Source organism: Carassius carassius, chromosome 34, assembly GCF_963082965.1.
Source record: "Carassius carassius chromosome 34, fCarCar2.1, whole genome shotgun sequence".
In the NCBI taxonomy this organism is placed as follows: Eukaryota; Metazoa; Chordata; class Actinopteri; order Cypriniformes; family Cyprinidae; genus Carassius; species Carassius carassius.
The window spans coordinates 24,460,205-24,480,355 of record NC_081788.1 but is presented as its reverse complement, the minus strand read 5'-3'; the positions used below and the strand labels follow the sequence as shown (position 1 = coordinate 24,480,355).

At 36.3% G+C, this 20,151-nt stretch overlaps 1 protein-coding gene across 4 annotated transcripts in view; it reads right to left on the bottom strand.

Annotated features, from left to right (window-relative positions):
• LOC132114823 (disabled homolog 2-interacting protein-like) overlaps nt 1-20,151 on the bottom strand; it is a 99,812-nt gene that overhangs the window by 64,673 nt on the left and 14,988 nt on the right. For 3 of the 4 annotated variants that reach the window (XM_059523169.1, XM_059523167.1, XM_059523168.1), the window contains exon 2: nt 8,944-9,050. In XM_059523169.1, the coding sequence (XP_059379152.1) occupies nt 8,944-9,050 (107 nt within the window). Of the gene's footprint in view, nt 1-8,943; nt 9,051-14,902; nt 14,993-20,151 lie in introns of those variants that run through there. The other variant, XM_059523170.1, reaches the window with a different exon arrangement.

The window sequence follows — 20,151 nt, the reverse complement described above, 5'->3', positions numbered from 1 at the left end:
TCTTTCCTCGCTCTCGCTCTTCTCTCATCCGTAGCATTTGGTTGCGCCGTGCATAGCTGCACGATTGGTGCGGCACACACATCTGCTCACAGCGCTGGACTGAAGGAGCTTCACTGATGTGATACTCCCCTCAAAGCCGCTGTTACCATGGAAACTGTTGGCTGGCATGGAATGTTGGGGGGGGGGGGGGTATTGCTGCACTGCAAGTTCATAGGGGGAAAGCTGAGCTGGTGCTTTTCAGATGCTGTACAGATTAGGACAAGATTAAAAGGACTAATTATTCCTGAAAAACTACAGTCTGTCTGAGTGGGATGCTTGAAACAATGAGAAAGGAAAAATGTGAATCAAGGCCTCATGCATGAAGTGAATGAATGGCTGCTTGATCTAAATAAACCACTTAGTGCCCATTGTTACACAACAACCGATTAAGGGGCTAACATGAATGGATAGAGTCACAAAGAATGGTATTTATGGTAATGACATTTATATTTATTTTATATAAATATATTTTAATAAATATGTATTATGTATATTAAAAATTATAATATGCATCCATCTTTATCTTAATGAGATGTTGTAGGTTAAAGAGCTAGAATGAAATGCTGTGCCATAAATCAGATTATTTGATTGAAACAGAAAATTGTCATCATTTACTACCTATATCATGCTTATCTCTTAGTCAGCTTATTTACTGATTCTGATCATCTCAAAATGGCCAGGTATTGGCCAGTATAGATGTACTGTATGGTAACTGAAGATGATAAAAGCTTGGGTCACCTTTAAGACATCTTATCAAAACAACTTCAAAGTATATTCCCCCCCTCGGGTGTAGTCTAAATTTTTTTAGCTCTTTTGTTTGTTTGTTTTTTTTCCTGGCTAATTTCACATGAAATTTGCAATTTGCCAAATTTCCAAATGGAATTATTCATCGAGCCTGTCAGAGTGAAGGAAGAGCACTGTTTGATGATGCTGTTGTTTGAAAGAGACGGACAGCTGGAGGCTGCAGCTGCAGTCTGGATCAATGACAACGTAGTCTTAAGAGCTCAACTCCTGACACACACTCCAGCTGTGCAGTAACCCGGCATCTTTCAAATCGAAACAATACACAAGATGCATTCACTAAATGATTTTGCAATTCTACAGATAGAAGTGAATCAGAACTACTGTTTTCTACAGAGTTTTGTTTCGTGCCCTCTAAAAAGTATATAAAAGTAAAAATTTTACTATAAAACCTATTTTGTGTGTGAAGCCCTATGTTGATGTAGTATGATTAATGATGTCTGTACAGGATCATGTGACACTACAGACTGGAGTAATGGCAAGATAAAACCCTATTCTTGACCAAACATATGTGGTTATGCTGGCATCATGTCTCAGTAATAAGCTGCCAGCTGTCAAAAGGCTGAATGTCTGCAGATTCCTTCATGACTATTGCGTGCATGTACTGAATTCCTATCATGCTTAGCTGCTGAGCTTGCATTTCCAACCTCCTCTAATTCCCCCCCACCACCCCACCCCTTCTGTAATCTTTATGCTTGGCCTCTCTCTGCCCTCTTGTGTCCATGCCTGTGAGTTTGTGTCTGACAGCATTAATTATTCTTACGAACCTAGACATGGCTTGAAACATTCTAAGGCCGATAAATGTAGATTTGAAGGCCCTGTCTGGATTTGTATAACCTAGTCCCTACTTTGTAAGACAGGAGAAGTCTAAGCCCCTTTCCTGACCCATTAGTCATAGCATAGCTAGTAAAGAAAAGATCTGGGGCTCTGTTGAAAAACCTTGTGAGATGTCTGTGTGTGTGATATGTTTTTTTAATACCAAACAATTTAGTAGCTAAACATTTAATATTATAAGCCTTAAGTGTCAATGTCATATTGTTCACTTTTGATGAATGTGAAGTAACAATGTTAGTTTTGTTTACTAAAATAATCATAGTATGTTCCAGTTAAATATAAATTTTTTTTTACATAAATGTAAAAAGGTAAATAAATTATTAATAAATTAAGATGATTTTTAAATATTTTTTTTACAAGTTTAAAAAAAGAAAAGAAAAGAAAAGAAAATTTAAATATCTTTTTATTTATTTATTTATTATTTTTAAATTTTGTATTGTGGGCATTATGTTAAATCTCATCAGCAGGTCATTTAAGGGATAAACCACTATTCCTCATTCCCTGAAATCGTGTCTAGACAAGTAAAATGCCAATCTTGTTATAACCAGTAGAACGGAGATGTTTCTTGTCCTTATTGTGCCAGTGCACCAAAGATACAAGATACGCATTCCTGGAAGATATCTTATTTAAAATGAAATATTTCAAGAGGCCCCTTATGCCAAGACTTCCATATGTCTCATTGTGTCAAATGCACACCACAACGCTAAAGATCCCAATCCTACATTCAATCGAAACAAATCAGTTTGGCAAATAGGTTATCTTGTTTTAAGAATAAAACTAAGAAATATAGTATTTGATTGATTAGAAAAGTAGCGAAATACACTTAATTTGTCAAGGATAGCACAATAAAGTTAAAAACTTGTTTCCATTGTGGTCCGTAATGTTAAGCACAAACTTCACTCCTGATAACAGATACTGACATTGCATTATAAATAAAGAAATGACAATTTACCCTAGAAAAAAGGCATTAAAATATGAAGGAGCATTTTTTATTTAATGTGTTCTATTCTGGTTTCTGTAGGTAACCAATAAAGATGCTTACAATAGAAAACATAAACGTGTAAAACAACTAAACCTTAAAATAACCGTTTCAATTTAATTTGAGATTTTTGTAACCAAGTAAATTTATCTTGTTTTAAGGTTGTTGTTTATATATATATATATATATATATATATATATATATTAGTGGTGGGCCGTTATCAGCGTTAACGTGCTGCGTTAACGTGAGACTCTTATCGGGCGATAAAAAAAATATCGCCATTAATCTATTCTCAAAGTTGGGTTGGGAGCTGGGTCTATACTAAGCAAGCTATGATGACTTTCACCTTGATATTTTATATAACCGACTGGCTGAGGCCAGCCTAAAAAGATGTTCAGGACAGTTGACGGGCCATTGCTGCGCATCGTCACGAAAGCTTATTCCGATCACGTGTTTTTAAGCCTTACCACTTGTCGATTTAAACATTAAAGCATCCAAACACAAGACGCGGAAAAGCTGAACAGAGTAGCTGGTTACTCGCGCGCTGTGTTCGGTGCACACGAGAGAGAGAGAGAGACGCATATCACGGAGAGCGACACTGAACCGAGCTCTCTTCTGCGAAGTTCTCCTCGAAGTCCCTCCTGCACCTGAACGATCAAATACAAATCGCAGTTTGAACAAACAAAAAGATGTGAAAGAGCCCAATTCAGTACTCGCGTTGTTCTGGTGTTCAGGGCTCACAGAACTAAATAATTATTGCTACATGTGTGACTGCATCATATGATAACTATTAATTAATAATATTGATAGTTCATCGTCTAGCTGACTACGTCTTGTATTATTATTTTTATTTTTTATTTTTTCTAAAATCCTGTCAAACGTGCACAAACTACTAGCTACTACTAAATATTGTAGAAACATAATTTTCTGTAAAGTTGCTTTGTAACGATTTGTATTGTAAAAAGCGCTATACAAATAAACTTGAATTGAATTGAATTGAATCACGCAGAGAAAGGCGTCTCAAAACACTTGAACATCGAATTTGCTTATTTTTGCTCTTGTGCCGACAAATACATACAAAATATGTCAAAATATCCACCTTGGAAATTATGCTCGAAAAAAACTGTCAGTTACTTCTTAAGTGAAAGTAAACAGTTGAGGAATAAAATGGGATGTGTATTATATTGGATGCGTTCATCGTCTCTTAAAGTGACCGTGCATAATTTAGCTACTGGCTGCTGTAATGTTAATCCAAGAAAATGAAAATCACTCACTTCTCTTGACTGAATTACTTTGTAGTTTTAACAGTCAAACCAAAAAATATTCAGACACCAGATATAATTTTTGATATATATAGCAAAACTGTAATAATGTAAGAAATGTTGAAGGTGTCTGAATAAATGTAGGTTTGATTGTATATTTCATTTTTACATTTAAGACTATCCAGTGCTATTTTACATTTAATTATTTGGTTTCTGTACCTTGACACCTACAAACTTGAAAAAAAAATAAATAAATAAATAAAAATAAATAAAAATAAACGAACATACAAATTAAACAATTTCAAACAGGGCCCACTGGTACAACCTTCACCGGGTCCCCACTGACCCCAGCTACGGCCCTGCTCACGCTGTTTCACACATACTCCGTCTGCAGTGCGTGTGCAGTCCGTGTGCGTTACGTATGTGGTGCAGCACGGACTCGATGTGCTGTCACACAGGACGCGTTTGCAGTTCTCTACCCGGTAAATGATCGCTGCACTGCTGCATACGCACCGCTCCTGGAACGCAACTGGAATCCGTTAACATGGGTGCATAAAAAATTTGCCATGCATACACACTGCAGACGGAGTATGTGTGAAACAAGCATAAGGTTGTTTGCACCTTGTGCAATGTGGAATTAGTTTACAGCTTTTTCAAGCACTTTGTGATGCATTTTGGAAACAGGAGATGAGCCTCTTTTCTAAGCACCATCTAGCTTGATAAACCCCTTCTCAAAGACTTACTGTTTGTCAATTTTATTTGGGTAACACATATTCTGAATGCCTTCAGCAGAATTCGAATTAGCCATTTTAATCTAGATTAATCTAGATTAATTTCAAGATCACAGTGAGATTAATCTAGATTAAAAAAATTAATCTATGCCCACCATTAATATATATATATATATATATATATATATATATATATATATATATATATATATATATATATAAACAATATAATCTTCACTGGAAAATAAGAAAAAAAAATACTTCTCTAGGACAACAGTAGCCAGTGATAAAATGTGCAAAAAAATATGTTTTGCATTGTGAAAACAAGTTCTTTCGGTTCAGTCTTCCATGAAGGCACTTAGCATAACAGCCGTTATCAAACATGAGAAACATACTCTCAGATAACAACTAAACAAGACTCCCGACTGCAGCGAGCCTCTGCAAAGAGACTGAATGTGTCTGATGAGCTGCTGAAACAATACATTTAATGTAATTATCTGTTGTTCGCAGCCAGACAGTCTAGCCTGAGGCACAATGCAGAGGAGTCCATGGTCTGAAGCTGCCTGATCTGCATGAGAACCACTGTCCAGTGGGGAAATCTGTAACCCTGGGTTTACTAATGATCGCATCTGCATACATCACCAGAGCAAGGCATTGGATTTCTCCCAGGGTTCTCAAAGTGGTCCGCACAGCATGGGATGCACACTATTGCCCTTCCTTCTTCTGTTCCGACAAGCCTGGGATGCTTTTCAATTAGTGTGAATCCGGTTCGCGTACTCACACGATAGGCTCTGCATCACCGGAGTCAGCGGGACTCTCGTGGCCCCGCAGGAGCCAAATACACAACTCATGGGCATGCACAAGGGGCGTTCACGTTCAAGCATGCTTACAAACACTGTGCTCATTCTGTCTTGCGTCAGTTAATAGATCCTGGCATTAGTTTAGCTCTGTAATTAAGTAAAATGGGTGAGCTGAAAGCAGTGAAATAACTGTTTATCTTAGGTTTCTGGTAGGGGGTAAACAGTAGCAGCAGACTGATGCCAATATTTGAATCCAGCCTAGAAAATAAATACACAGGCCTAAGAGGAAATTACTGAAGCGTATATATTATTGAATTACTGGAGTGTTTACTTTGGGGAACTTTATGACCAATTACTTTTTATTCATATTTGACAGATTTCAGATTAAAAGATCAAAATCATTCTATAATGGAAACATTTTACCATACGTTATTCATTTACTTTTGCTACTTTTCCATTGCCTTTTATGTACACTACTGTAAAATGTTTGGGCATTGTAAGAACGTTTTTGAAAAAAATTCTCACACAGGCTGCATTTAAAGTATTCAATCAAACATACAGTAAAACTGTAATTTTAGTAAAACTATTTTAATATACTTTAAAATGTAATTTATTTTTTTGAGTTTCCAGCTTCATTCCTCCAGTCTTCAGTGTCACATGTTCCTTAAGAAATCATTCTAATATGCTGATTTGCTGCTTAACAAACATTTGTTATTATCAATGCTGAAAACATACTTATGCTGCTTAATATTTGAATACATATTTTACAGAAACCATGATATTTTTTTACTGAATTCTCTGATGAATAGAAAGTTCAAAAGAATAGCATATATTTAAAACAGAAATGCTTTGTAACAATATGGAAGTCTTTCCGGTCACTTTTGATCAATTTTGAGTTAATACATATTTGCTGATTAAAAGTTTCAATTTCTTAAAATTTCTTGACTTTGAAATGATTAAGTAATTGTGTACATTTACATTACAAAGAACGCTAATTGTAAAAACAAAATACTTTTCCATTGTATAAAAATGTATTTCCACCACAGAATGGAAATGACACTGTGGTGGAAATTTTCATAACTTTTAGAAAAAACATCCAATGATGCGCAATGTTATACTGTTGGGATACTGTAATGGACTAAATAAATATTTAAATACTGTAAATAAATAATAGTGGGAGTGAAAACAGGACCAAAGCTAGCCATACTTGAAGAAACACCCATTTATGAATTATCCTTTTTTATTATTGTTATTTTTAATTGCTATACAGATAAAACTGACTTGACTAAATTACATCATAGACTGTAAATCATATAGTAGCGAAAGTTCATTAAAAAAAAAGTGACTCAAATCAGTAATAGCTGGCTTAATCAATCATAATTGCATCTATGATACTGTCCTCCATGGTAACCTGTCCCAACTGGGTTGTGCGCTAGTGGTATAGCATTACAGGAAGGATATATTTTTACACAACACCTCGTCAGCTCTGCAAACTACTTCACCGTGAGGGGCACGTGGGAATAATTTCGCCTTTCCCAAGAATGGTGTGCCTACAGGAGCAGGGAACAAGGGGTACCGGTGCTGCCAGCTGTGCCTGTGGCTTTTCCACATTGCAGCTAAATGCCGTACGACTCGCTACCCATCTGTCACATTTACAGCATGCATCAACTAGGACTGATTGCATCTTCTCCAAGGACTGTTCCCTGTTAGATGCCCATTGAGGTCTGTAACTCTATCAGGATGCCTAATCCTTCTCTCCTTTCAGACCTGTGGATTCAGAGCCAGCTGTGGCCGTGTCGCTCACCTATCGTCAAGGATAGTCATTAGGACCGGTGCTTCTCACCCTAGGCAAGAAGTGCACGGCGCATCAGCGGTGACATGCCGTCTCTCCTCAGGGTGCGTGATGAAACCTGCTTTATCCCACTAGCAACAACTGCTGGGATTAACCTTGTACCAGAGTTCAATGAACTGCAGTCTGCAGTGTGTCTACAAGTGCAATCCGGTGCCCTTTGCTCCACTAATCTAGACAAACAGAATCTGTCATAAAAGTCAGTAAAGCTGTATGTGTCACGCTACGACTATTATCCACAGCAAACACTTTCTATGTTGTAAAAGGCAGTGGTAACCACAGGGGTAACCACTTATTCACAGGTTACCCCTGTAATTAGAGTACTGTACGTCATCAAAACGAAAATGTCTGGGTCATTCTTTTAATGCACTAACTTTCAACGTTTGTTACTTTAAAAGAAATATTTTGGTGCTGCTGTTGTTCATGCAAAAAATTATGTAATTTCCTTAACTTTGCCCAGCTCCAATCGCAATGAGATTCAATTGCAAGCAGCACGGGGTTCTTTACTTGCTGTTGAGCTGGCCTCTTCTATTGAGCCTCAGGTCTCGGCCGGACTTTCTCCCTCAGCGACATCTTTCTTTCCTTGTTTCTTTGACCCCATTTAAACAAAAAAATTGCGATTGATATTAAGCGTATGCAACACCATTAAGAGTACGAGAGCACTAACAAACTTCATGTTGTCTTTTACAACTTGTTTTCTTTTTATTTATTATAGAGAAAAACGACCCTCTAACATTACCGTTCTCTATTCTTTTTTCTATTCTATCTACTTGTTTTCTTTTTATTTCAAAGTGTTTGCAGTTTTTGCAGTTTATCATTAAAAGAATGGCATCTACGCTAATATTTGTCTGTTTCTCTCTTATTCCGGGGTCACCGTAGCCACCAGATCCAGCCTGTATCCAGATCAGAGGGTCACTGCAGTCACCCGGATCCAGTACGTATCCAGACCAGATGGTGGATCAGCACCTAGAAAGGACCTCTACATCGCTGAAAGACAGCAGAGACCAGGACAACTAGAGCCCCAGATACAGATCCCCTGTAAAGACCTTGTCTCAGAGGAGCACCAGGACAAGACCACAGGAAACAGATGATTCTTCTGCACAATCTGACTTTGCTGCAGCCTGGAATTGAACTGCTGGTTTCGTCTGGTCAGAGGAGAACTGGCCCCCCAACTGAGCCTGGTTTCTCCCAAGGTTTTTTTCTCCATTCTGTCAACGATGGAGTTTTGGTTCCTTGCCGCTGTCGCCTCTGGCTTGCTTAGTTGGGGTCACTTCATCTACAGCGATATCGTTGACTTGATTGCAAATAAATGCACAGACACTATTTAACTGAACAGAGATGACATCACTGAATTCAATGATGAACTGCCTTTAACTATCATTTTGCATTATTGACACACTGTTTTCCAAATGAATGTTGTTCAGTTGTTTGAAGCAATGTATTTTGTTTAAAGCGCTATATAAATAAAGGTGACTTGACTTGACTTGACTATTTGTTTGTTTTTTATTTGATATATTACCTGACATATTAAGGCATTTATGAAGTGTACAGCATTTTGAAATTCAACCCTCAATGCTCAGAGATGTTTAAATCCTCTTACGGTTGTAAACATACTATTTTAACTGTGTTGTTGTCATAAATGCTTACCGTGACTTTAAAAGGTGTTGACGTTTCTGGATCCATAGCGATGACCGTTTTGTCCACCGTACTCCCAGGCATACTGCGCCGCCGGCCCATCCTGCCAGCGAGAGACTCTGAAAACAGACAGACAGAGACAGAGAGAGGAATCAGAGAGTGATGTCTGGATTCATGTGCATGTAACTTGTCAATAGCTGTTCTAGGATCAGATTTCCCCTAGGATAAACAAACCCACCATCAATAACAGTACTGAAAAAAAAAACACTGAAGAAAGGTGTTCATCATAATCTCTTCTTCATCTTCATCTTGTTGCTTGCTAAGATCTAAATAAGTTGCTAGTATGTTTTAGATGGTTGCCAGGGGGATGCTATGCTGTTGCTAAGGTCTGAGTGTATTTAGCACATTGGAATGTGGTTCCTATGGTCTTTTGACTGGAATTAAACATGTTGCAATCTGGTTGCTTTAGGAGGTGCCTTATTGGCAAGTCAAATTCTGTAGCAGGGTCACTATGTCAGTCACATGTGTTGGTCATGTGTGGCCAGACGCTGAACCTCAGCCTGCATCAGCCTGTCAGACTGCTTGGCATTCAGCACACGCCTGCATCTCAGTCTGCACGATTGATGGAGGGAAGGAGGGAACAAGTGTTTGTGCGGAAAACAAATGAGAGAGAGAGAACACAGCCAACCTGAAAGACAAGATCTATTAAATTCATCTCTCTCTTTGCACAGTCTGAATCATGTCAAACTCAAAACAAGTGGAGGAAGGGCTTTTTTCCTAGCTGGTTTTGTACTTGGAAAGAAGCATCACTAACTAGATCTGGAACATTTGTGTGTGTGTGTGTGTGTGTGTGTGTGTGTGTGTGTGTGTGTGTGTCTGTGTCAAAAAAAAATATCCTGGTACATTTATAAAAAAAAAGAAAAAACACACACACACACACACACACACACTGCCACAGTGTGTTTTTTTTCTTTTTTTTTATAAATGTACCAGGATATTTTTTACACTGTAGAACAGAAAGCTTTTTTTATTTGAATAACCAATTCAGGCACAAGAAAAGTGCTGCCAGAAAGAACACACACAGACACAGACACACACACACACACACACACACACACACACACACACACACACACACACACACACACACACACACACACTGCCAGCTGTGGTTGCCTGAAATTCACTGTAAAAAAATACTGTGACAGTATTTCTGGTGTTAAAACATGCCTGTATATTTTACAACTTATTCATTAAGTGCTTCAATTTTAATATACCTATATACTCAAACTACAAAAATCTGCTTTTTGCCATAAAAAAAGTATTAACACCCATTATAATAATACAGGTGTTACAACAGATGAAAATTTTTTTATTTAATACCCATTTTCTTTTTATTTATTTGCAAACACCGTGACCCTCTAACACTTGCACTCTCTTTCCTGTTTCTATTCTAACTACTTGTATTCTTTTTATTTAATATAAAAAACCTTGACCCTCTTTGTTCTATTTCTATTTTTTTCCCTTGTTTTCTTTTAATTTATTATTATATATATAAAAGAAAAACTTGTTACATACTGTGTTAGACTGATCAGGACTTGTCATAGCATTTATATATTATTGTTTTTTGTTGGTTTGATTGCTTCTATTGTCCTGGTAAATGACTAACTGTAAATGTAAATGCCCTGTCTATAAAACACTATCCTGTGTATGGACGGTGCGCACAGGATAACAAATGGCATTGAAATAATGCAATAAATAAGAAACAAATAACAAAATGTAACACACAACATCCAATGTACATTACTGTCAACCAAAATGAGAAGAAACAAAATTATTTATGTGTTACTTTTGGGAATATATATATATATATATATATATATAGTATAGACCAAAAGTTTGGAAACATTACTATTTTTAATGTTTTTGAAAGAAGTTTCTTCTGCTCATCAAGCCTGCATTTATTTGATCAAAAATACAGAAAGAACAGTAATATTGTGAAATATTATTACAATTTAAAATAATAGTTTTCTATTTGAATATACTTAAAAAAAATAAAATTACTAATAATATATTTTCTTTAATATCACTTTTTTTATCAATTTAACACATCCTTGCTGAATAAAAGTATTGATTTTATTTAAAAAGAAAAAAAAAATTACTGACCCCAAATTACTGACCAGTAGTGTATATTGTTATTACTAAATATTTATATTTTAAAAACATAGCTTTTTTTTTTTTTACTTTTTATTCATCAAAGTATCCTAAAAAAGTATCACATGTTCTGAAAAAATATTAAGCAGCAGAACTGTTTCCAACTTTGATAATGAATCATCATATTAGAATGATTTCTAAAGGATCATGTGATAATGATCCTAAAAATTCAGCTTTGCATCACAGAAATAAATGATAATGTAAAGTATAGTAAATTAAAAAACAATTATTTTAAATTGTAATAAATCACAATATTAATTTTTTTTCTGTATTTTTGATCAAATGCAGGCTTGATGAGCAGAAGAAACTTCTTTCAAAAACATTAAAAATAGTAATGTTTCCAAACTTTTGGTCTGTACTGTATACTGTATATATATACACACACACAGAGAGACAAACAAACAATTATTTTCAGTGTACAGAGAGCATCAAATTTACAGACACCTGGAAATATGCCAAATTATATCAACTGCTAAAGATAAACGATTATGTGCAAATATATTTTGCCACAATGTAAAATAACAAGGATCTGTATTGCTCCCTCAGTCATCATTAAGTGTTGGCTGAGCAAAACTAGACACAATCTGACAACATGGAGAAAGAGTGATTAACAGCCCTGCGTAGGTATCCACATATGAATATTCCGTCTGTGTTGGTAATTTCACTGTTTTCTCGCAGAGAGATGAACAGATTGGGATGCATGGGAGAGAAATCTCAACACCGCCTCTTGCTTATGTTGATATCACAACATCTTGAGCCATACGTCACTACACGGTCACTAAAGATTCACAGGGTTTCTGAGGACCATTTAAAAAGTCATCCAGGTTATCCAGATGTATAATATAATATAATAGTCACGGCTTACGCTGCTGGAAGGAACACGGAGCCGAAGGATAAACGAAACAAGGCTTTATTAAATCCAACATAGGCATTATCCAAACATGGATCTCAGAGGAAGACACAGCCCGTCCTGGGCTTAACGGGGGTTCAGGAGCCCGTCCTGGGCTTAACGGGGGATCAGGAGCCCGTCCTGGGCTTAACGGGGGTTCAGGAGCCCGTCCTGGGAAAAATTATAATATAATATAATATAATATAATATAATATAATATAATATAATATAATATAATATAATATAATATAATATAATATAATATAATATAATATAATATAATATAATAATATTATATTATATTATATTATATTATAATATATTTTTTCATTATCTTTGTTATTACTCAAGTTTGATATCAAGGAAAACAGAAAATTATACCTAATGGTCAAAATAAAAAATAACAAAAAACTTAAATAAAAAAGTACAATGTTGCCCCTGTAAGTTTCTTTTATTAAATGAATATATTTCAAAAACTTTCTCGAATGGTATGAGCCATCAAATAATTTTCCATATGTGTTAATCAGTTCAACCCCAGATGTTAGAAAGACTTGTGGGCCATTTGCCAGAGAATTACAGCAGAAATGTTTGTCGCTAGCATCCCTATTAATCTGCTCTGAACTAGATGCATGGCCCAACTGAGTAAGAGACGTCTGTACTGGGGTGCCACTGTCCTCCATCTGATCTCATAGAGGACGCTGTCATTCCAGCAAATTACACAGAAATGCTTCGGCCTCATTTAGCATTCAAGCAGGGCTATAACTCACAGGCCTGTCTCATTTGCTCTCAATCTAAATGCACGTTCCTTTCTTCAGGTCTGGCTTCACTTGTCGCAACAAGAGATAGTTAGATGAAGGCCTGGGGCAGAATGATTTTTGACTTCTTTGGCCATGATGCCCTTTTAAGAATTAAAAGTAAAAACAACAAAATAAAAATAAAAACAACTTGTCCTGATTTTCAGCAGGGTCAGTGGGTAACGTACAGTGACTTGCAGGTATTGTATTTGATTATGAATTTAAAATAAAAGTTTTTTGATACAAGACCACCACAGTGAAAAGACATGAGCAACATGCAAAAACAAACAGAAAGAGAATGATAACTGAGCACTGTTTGTTATTCTTTGAACACGCTGCTGCAGTGTTTCTAATTAAAACTGATGTAAGTGTGAGTATATAATGACACATTTTTTGTTCATTTTTGGGTGAACTCTAGTTTAAGAACAAATGTAATCTATAAATTGGACAGCAGATACTGTCCAATGCAGTAGCCAGCTGTAAAAATGGCTTGTGGACGGGGATGTTTCAGATTCTGACATGTACAGTAACAGAAAATGGATGGTAAATGCTGCTTTGGGGTCTGTACTAAAGCGTCAATCACTGAGCTAGTCAGCTCTCTTTCTTCTATGAAACAGACACAGAGCTAAACTCTCGACTACACCTGTCTCTCGAGTCTCTCGACATGTCAAGTCACAGAACTTCTTTGGTCTTTAATGGAGAAGTGCAGCTAAAGGCCTGACAGACTGCAGATTGTGCACATCAGCCATCAGCCCTCATTCGTCAACACTGCCAAACCTTTCATTTGAACAGTGCAGTGTTTTCAAACAATGGATCTGACATCAATCTGAGAAAAAAAGAATAATAAAGATCTTGTTTTTTTTTTTACACTCAAAGTTTAGAAAAATACTGAGTGCACGCATAGAGTTTGAAAGACTGGAAATAGGAGAAATTAAACGATTTATGCGGCAAAAAAATAAGGTTCATAGGCTGACAAAAACCATTATTAATACTTCAGGCTAACTCATAGTGAAAGTGAAGTGAAACTTAGACTTTAAATTTACAACTTGTCTTTTCAATCTGCTAAAGAAAAAGTATAATACTTGTGTTTCTAATTATCAGCATTTTTAAAACATGGAAGTGGAAGAAAGGCCACAAAGAAGACTGTGTGAAATATTTATGTCTCTTTAACGGTTGATAAATTAATGAAGAAATCCAACCTACACATTGTCAAGTCACAGTAGAACAGATGACAGAGATAGAAACGTGCTTCAGGAAAACAGTATCTTCAAACTATGATTACTTTCAATTTCAGTACTTTCATTACTCTCTTAGCCTCAAAGATAAGGCCAGAACAGGTCTGTAATAGTATAGGCTAGTAAATCAACTGATTAACCAGCCATTATTAGGCAATTTAACCACTAAATAATTGTATTCTAAAAAAAAAACAATCATTACAATTTTCTCTCTCTCTCTCTCTCTCTCTCTCTATCTATATATATATATATATATATAAAATAATTCTATATTTTTGATAATTTTATATTTTTATTTATTTTAGCTGGAAAAGACCAAAACACTGACTAAAATAATAATTTCAGCAATTAGTGTATGCCTCATTAGTTATCATTAAAGTGTGTTAATAGTACTGTCAAATATAGTATGGATGTCAATCTGGCAACCTACTCATAATAAGATATTTTTATAAAATGTCAACAAAGTCCAGTCCCCTCAAAAGTCGCCTGGACCTTCACTTGCTTTAAAAACTGTTTATAAGAGTATCACAGCAAAAATCTTCAAGTACAGAGTAAAGAGAAGAAGAATATCGAAAACCTGGGCAGCGTTTCACTCAGACACCAAATGCACACTTCATTCTGATTGAAAACTATAATCAGTCAAACATTCCTGTCAGTTCCTCAGTGCACTTTCATTTCCATCGCTCTTGAGGGCAAATTTTATTACACGATAGATATTAAGTCAGTATGATCAGACAATAAAAAATATCACAAATACATAAGAGTACTATGGCACCTCTGTAACCCCATGCAGCAAAGTACTGTTTATATCCAAGATAGAGAGAGAAATATGAAATCACCCTTGAAGGTGCGGCAGCGGCTCCGTAACCGAACATGCTGTCTATGTCTGGATCGGCCCAGAAATCCATAGTAGAACCACTTCCTCCCCAGAACTCTCCTCACTGCCCCTGACATTCCCACAGAATGATAGATTCAGGAACTGCAGGAAGTCTTCTCCTTTTGAACTGGATCACTGCCAGAGATGTAGACTGCTGCATCTGATTCTACATGTCAGGACTGCTCTTGAATGGCATGGTGGAGAGGTTTGAAGGAAGAGGGGGAAAAACAAGGGGGAAAGTAGAGAGCCAACTCCTCCCCACAAACAACTTCTGTGATCAGAGCCGCACAAAAACATCTCACCTCCCTGATGAAATTCTCAATTCTGAGAAGCAGATGTCAGATGTGCCCGCATCAAAAATAAATAAATAAAATAAATTAGTTATTTTATTGGTTTTTGTGCAAATTCGTGAGAAAACATGCTGAAGGTGCTGGCTGAAACAAGGTTGTGTTGTTGTGAGTAGCAAGTCGAGTGGAAAATGACAATATACTGCTAGTCTACCCATCTCTTAAAGTTTTGAGACCGGTGGAGATGACAGCATGGAATAAAGCCCCACATACAGCTTCCTACCTTGATTTAATATTATTATCCCTTATTATAATCCACCATGACAGCAACATGTTGTCACGTCGTCAGACCACATCTGTATTGCAAACTGTATAGCTCTTTTTTTTTGTTTATAGCGTAGGCATACCAACACAAGTCATTGCCATTGAAACCAATGCAGATATTGAGTAAATGAAAGAGAGCCATGGACACAATTGAGCAGTTGCGATACACAGTGTGGACAGTCAATCATTTAGATCAGATTCCAATCGTATATGAACAAAAATTTACAGTCTGAATAAGGCTAAAAGCATATATTGACCAGGACCTGTCAAGTTTATTTAAAGGGAAAAAGTAGTCCAAACAGCTATGTTTCAACTAGTCTTTTGATTGCTTTGAATAAAAAGACATTGTACTACTACAATGATAATCTCAACCTCCACCATTCCTCTTAAATGTCAAAGATGTGTATAGTTGACATCAATGGCATTGGTTTGTATGGCTAAATATGTAGAGTTTGAATGGGTGTAAAGCTATAATATATGGATGGACCACTTGTTTTGTAGTTTTACAATTATTTTTTTCTTTCTTTCTGCAGCTTGATAGCATAAATGCGTATTTAGTATATGAACACAGGAGAGAAACAACATGAGGGTGAGTAAATAATGACAGGATTTTCATTTTTGAGTGAACAATCCCTTTAAAACTTTACTCAACTTTTCATAACTCCAAAAACAGACTGACAAGCCAAAAAGATGTAGATCAGCACAGTGCTTCTCTGAAATGTAACCATCAAAAGCAGGCATACTTAGAACTGCAAAGTTAAAAGATTAGAGGGAAAAATTTGAATAGCAGAAGAGCTAAAGACAGTAACAGCCTTGAGAAGAAGCATCTCTCTGTGAATTGGAGCTGGTGGATGGGGGGGGGGGGGGGGGGTGATGTGCTGGCAGCTCGGTGACAGAATATTTCTCAAGTGAGGAGGAAGAGAGCAGTTCTGTGGCATGCTGGGTCTTTGTAGAAGGGTGTGTGTGTAATGGAAGGACCCGAAGGAGGAGGTAGGAGCCACTTTCATTCTCTCCTGATGCTCAGACACTCAAACTTTCTCATCGAGAGGCTGGCGTAAAACTGTCTGCCTGGCTTCTAAGAAGAGCTCTGTGCTGGAATAAATGTGGGTAATAAGAGGTCTGATATTATTACCCATAATGCAGTTGCTACATGCCATCTGAGCCTAGGACTCAAGCTAAAGTAGAGTACAGGGAAGTGCCATTAAGTCCAGTTATTATGGAGATAGAATTGTTGCATAATTCCAAATAAACAGATTATGATCCACACATTTTTTTTATATTAACAATAATTAAATATACTGACGAACCTTAAAGTTTCACAAACATGAATTACATTCACAAATTAATAAAACAAAATTTGAAAATTAAAAACAAATTCATAAATGTCTTTTTCTGTCACAAACACAACTTTGATTTGTGAATCGTCTTGTGCATTTGTGAATGGCTTTATGTGCATTTGTGGAACTCTGCTCGCAATCTGTGCATTTGTGGATTTCAAAACATTTCTAGCGTTAAGACACTGACAATTCACAAATGCATAGACTCCACCCACTGTCTGCTCAAACCAATCAGATAACAGCCATACTTCTCTGACCAATCATAGCACGTTCTTGCTATAGCCAATCACGTTTAGCTTTACATTCAGAGCGGTCTTGTCCTGAAATAACTTCATTCATCAGCACTGGCTCGAATAGGTAATATAAGGGCAATACAAATTGGTACAGTAAAAAATGTTTAAAACTGGATTTTGTTTCACCATTAGACTGTGTATCAAGCCAAGCTACAATATTATATTTTATGTGTCTTTGAAAATGTCAGCGAAACAGTGCTTTAAATCAAGCAAACACGTTATGGAAACATCATGTTATTCAAGATGGAAAGAAAATAGTCAATAACTGACTAATATTGAACCTCATGACAAACATGTGAGTTTGAGTAATAGGTTAAACTGCTGTCACACAACAGCCAACAGTGTTTCCCAATTTTTCTGTCAAGCAGTTTAAATGATGTACATGAGCGGCCTATGTGGATTTAATGATGTATAAATCATTATAAATAATATTTTCCAACATTATACATAAAAGTATAATAAAGTTGCATTTGCTTGGGGAGGAAAAAATATACATTACAGACCAAAAGTTTGGACACACCTTCTCATTCAAAGAGTTTTCTTTCTTGTAGAGTCACACTGAAGGCATCGAGGGCTATTTGACCAAGAAGGAGAGTGATGGGGTGCTGCGCCAGATGACCTGGCCTCCACAGTCACCGGACCTGAACCCAATCGAGATGGTTTAGGGGTGAGCTGGACCACAGACAGAAGGCAAAAGGGCCAACAAGTGCTAAGCATCTCTCGGGGAACTCCTTCAAGACTGTTGGAAGACCATTTCAGGTGACTACCTCTTGAAGCTCATCAAGAGAATGCCAAGAGTGTGCAAAGCAGTAATCAAAGCAAAAGGTGGCTACTTTGAAGAACCTAGAATATGACATATTTTCAGTTTTTTCACACTTTTTTGTTATGTATATAATTCCATATATAATTCCACATGTTAATTCATAGTTTTGATGCCTTCAGTGTGAATCTACAATTTTCATAGTCATGAAAATAAAGAAAACTCTTTGAATGAGAAGGTGTGTCCAAACTTTTGGTCTGTACTGTATGTGTTGAATAAAAAATGCATATAAAATGTAAGAAAAGATATTTAAAACACTTGATCACCCAAACAATATTTCATATGAATCAGATGATGTGAATCATATTGCCGAGAAGAGGAGGGAATAAAAGCATAAGGAAGGAAGTAGTGTCCAGTTTTATGTAAATTACCGTGACCATATTAAAATCACATAATTACTTCTTTCTATGATTCCTGCTTTCACCACACTCTGAAATGTTTACCTCTTACTCTGCCAGACCTTTAATAGCTCTGACCTCAGGAGGTGTGCACATCCACCCTGCACACGAACAGGCATTTAGCCTCAGAGCGCAGGAACACTGCTGTAAATATCAGACTGACTTCAGGGAGCTGACTGACTGGTGTGCAGCAGGTAAATGCAATCAACATTTACATTTAGTCATTTTGCAGAGATGCCTTCAGCTTCATGCCTTCAATCAAGACATTACTTCAGCTCTCTTCTTCATAGATTGCACATTTAAAGGGAAAAATATTTACATGCAGTGCCCTCCTCTGGACCAAAGTGGTACTAAAACAAGAACTGGATGCAGTACCATTAGAGCATTCCCACAATCATCAACAACAGATAGTGAAAATAAGACATGCAGACAGGCAGAATGAAGACAATCGGAAGGACCTCAAGCTGTGGACAGGAACTCATGACAGCTCTTCCTTTGAAACCACTCTCTTTTTCTGTTGAAATCCAATATAGACAAACAGCTCTTTGGGCACTGTTTAATGAAATACACATAATGTTTTTGGCCATTTTAAATGTTATATTTTTTCTTAGAGTACAGAGTTCAACACATTAGGTGGTTGGGCAGTACAGAGAGATCCTTGTTTTCTGCTGCTGTTTGAAGTTTTGGATTCCAAGCTTTTACTAGAATGGACTCCAAGAGGCAATGGCCAAAATCATCAAATAATGAACACCCATAGTGACGATGTGATGATGTGACAATGCGAATTAATGATGCAATGAACACTAGGAGAACAAACACATTAGGCAAGATGAAGTTCTGGACACACTGTTTATGGCCCTGAATGAGACTAAATTATTGTGCAATTATTGCAACAATGCCAAGTTTGGTAAGAGATGTTTTCACTGACGAATCAGCAATTACATACAGTACAGTTCTTTCCACCTGAGAGTCTGAAAATACTCCGTTAGTCTTGTCATTTAGCTGTGTGAGAACTATTTGGGTTATTTTTGCAATCATTAAAAAACTCACTGAATATGTACATGAGTCGTTATTATGCAGCTCTGACATTGACAAAAATGAGTACAACAGAAATGCAAGTGGGCAGTGCAAAACCATCATACAACAGATTTTGGAAGACCACATGGAAAAGACCAGAAGCTAAAAAGTAAAATGAAAGAATAAAATGAAATTTATACAAACAGAGGGTTTTTGCTTTAATGAAATTACAAAACAATTTTGATCAGAAATAAATAAAATATAATATTTTATACAAAATATTTTATAAAAGTCACACATCCAACATAATTAGTTTCTGGTGATCTTACAAACTTTTAAGCTATTGATGTTAGTTTTGGAAACAAATAAAATTTGTATCATACAAATGAACAAAACTAATATTTTAATTGATGCAGATTACTTCCTTCAACACTGATTAAAAACCATCTTAGGATGTTAGGATGGATAGAACTCCTGCAATGTGAATAAGAGGGGAAAATGGCAAAATAAAGGTGAAAAGTCAAAGGCAATGCTTCTGATCATGCTTTGATTGGTTCATTACCGTCAATGCACAAATGCCCATCTATCATGCTAACAACCATTCTGCAAATTGGCCAAATTGGAAATAGAGAGACTAATAACAAAAATGACTGATCAAATTGAAAACTGAAGCAGATTACCATGAAACATTGAAACTTATAGAATATTAACATTCCACTTCAACTTACAAAAAAT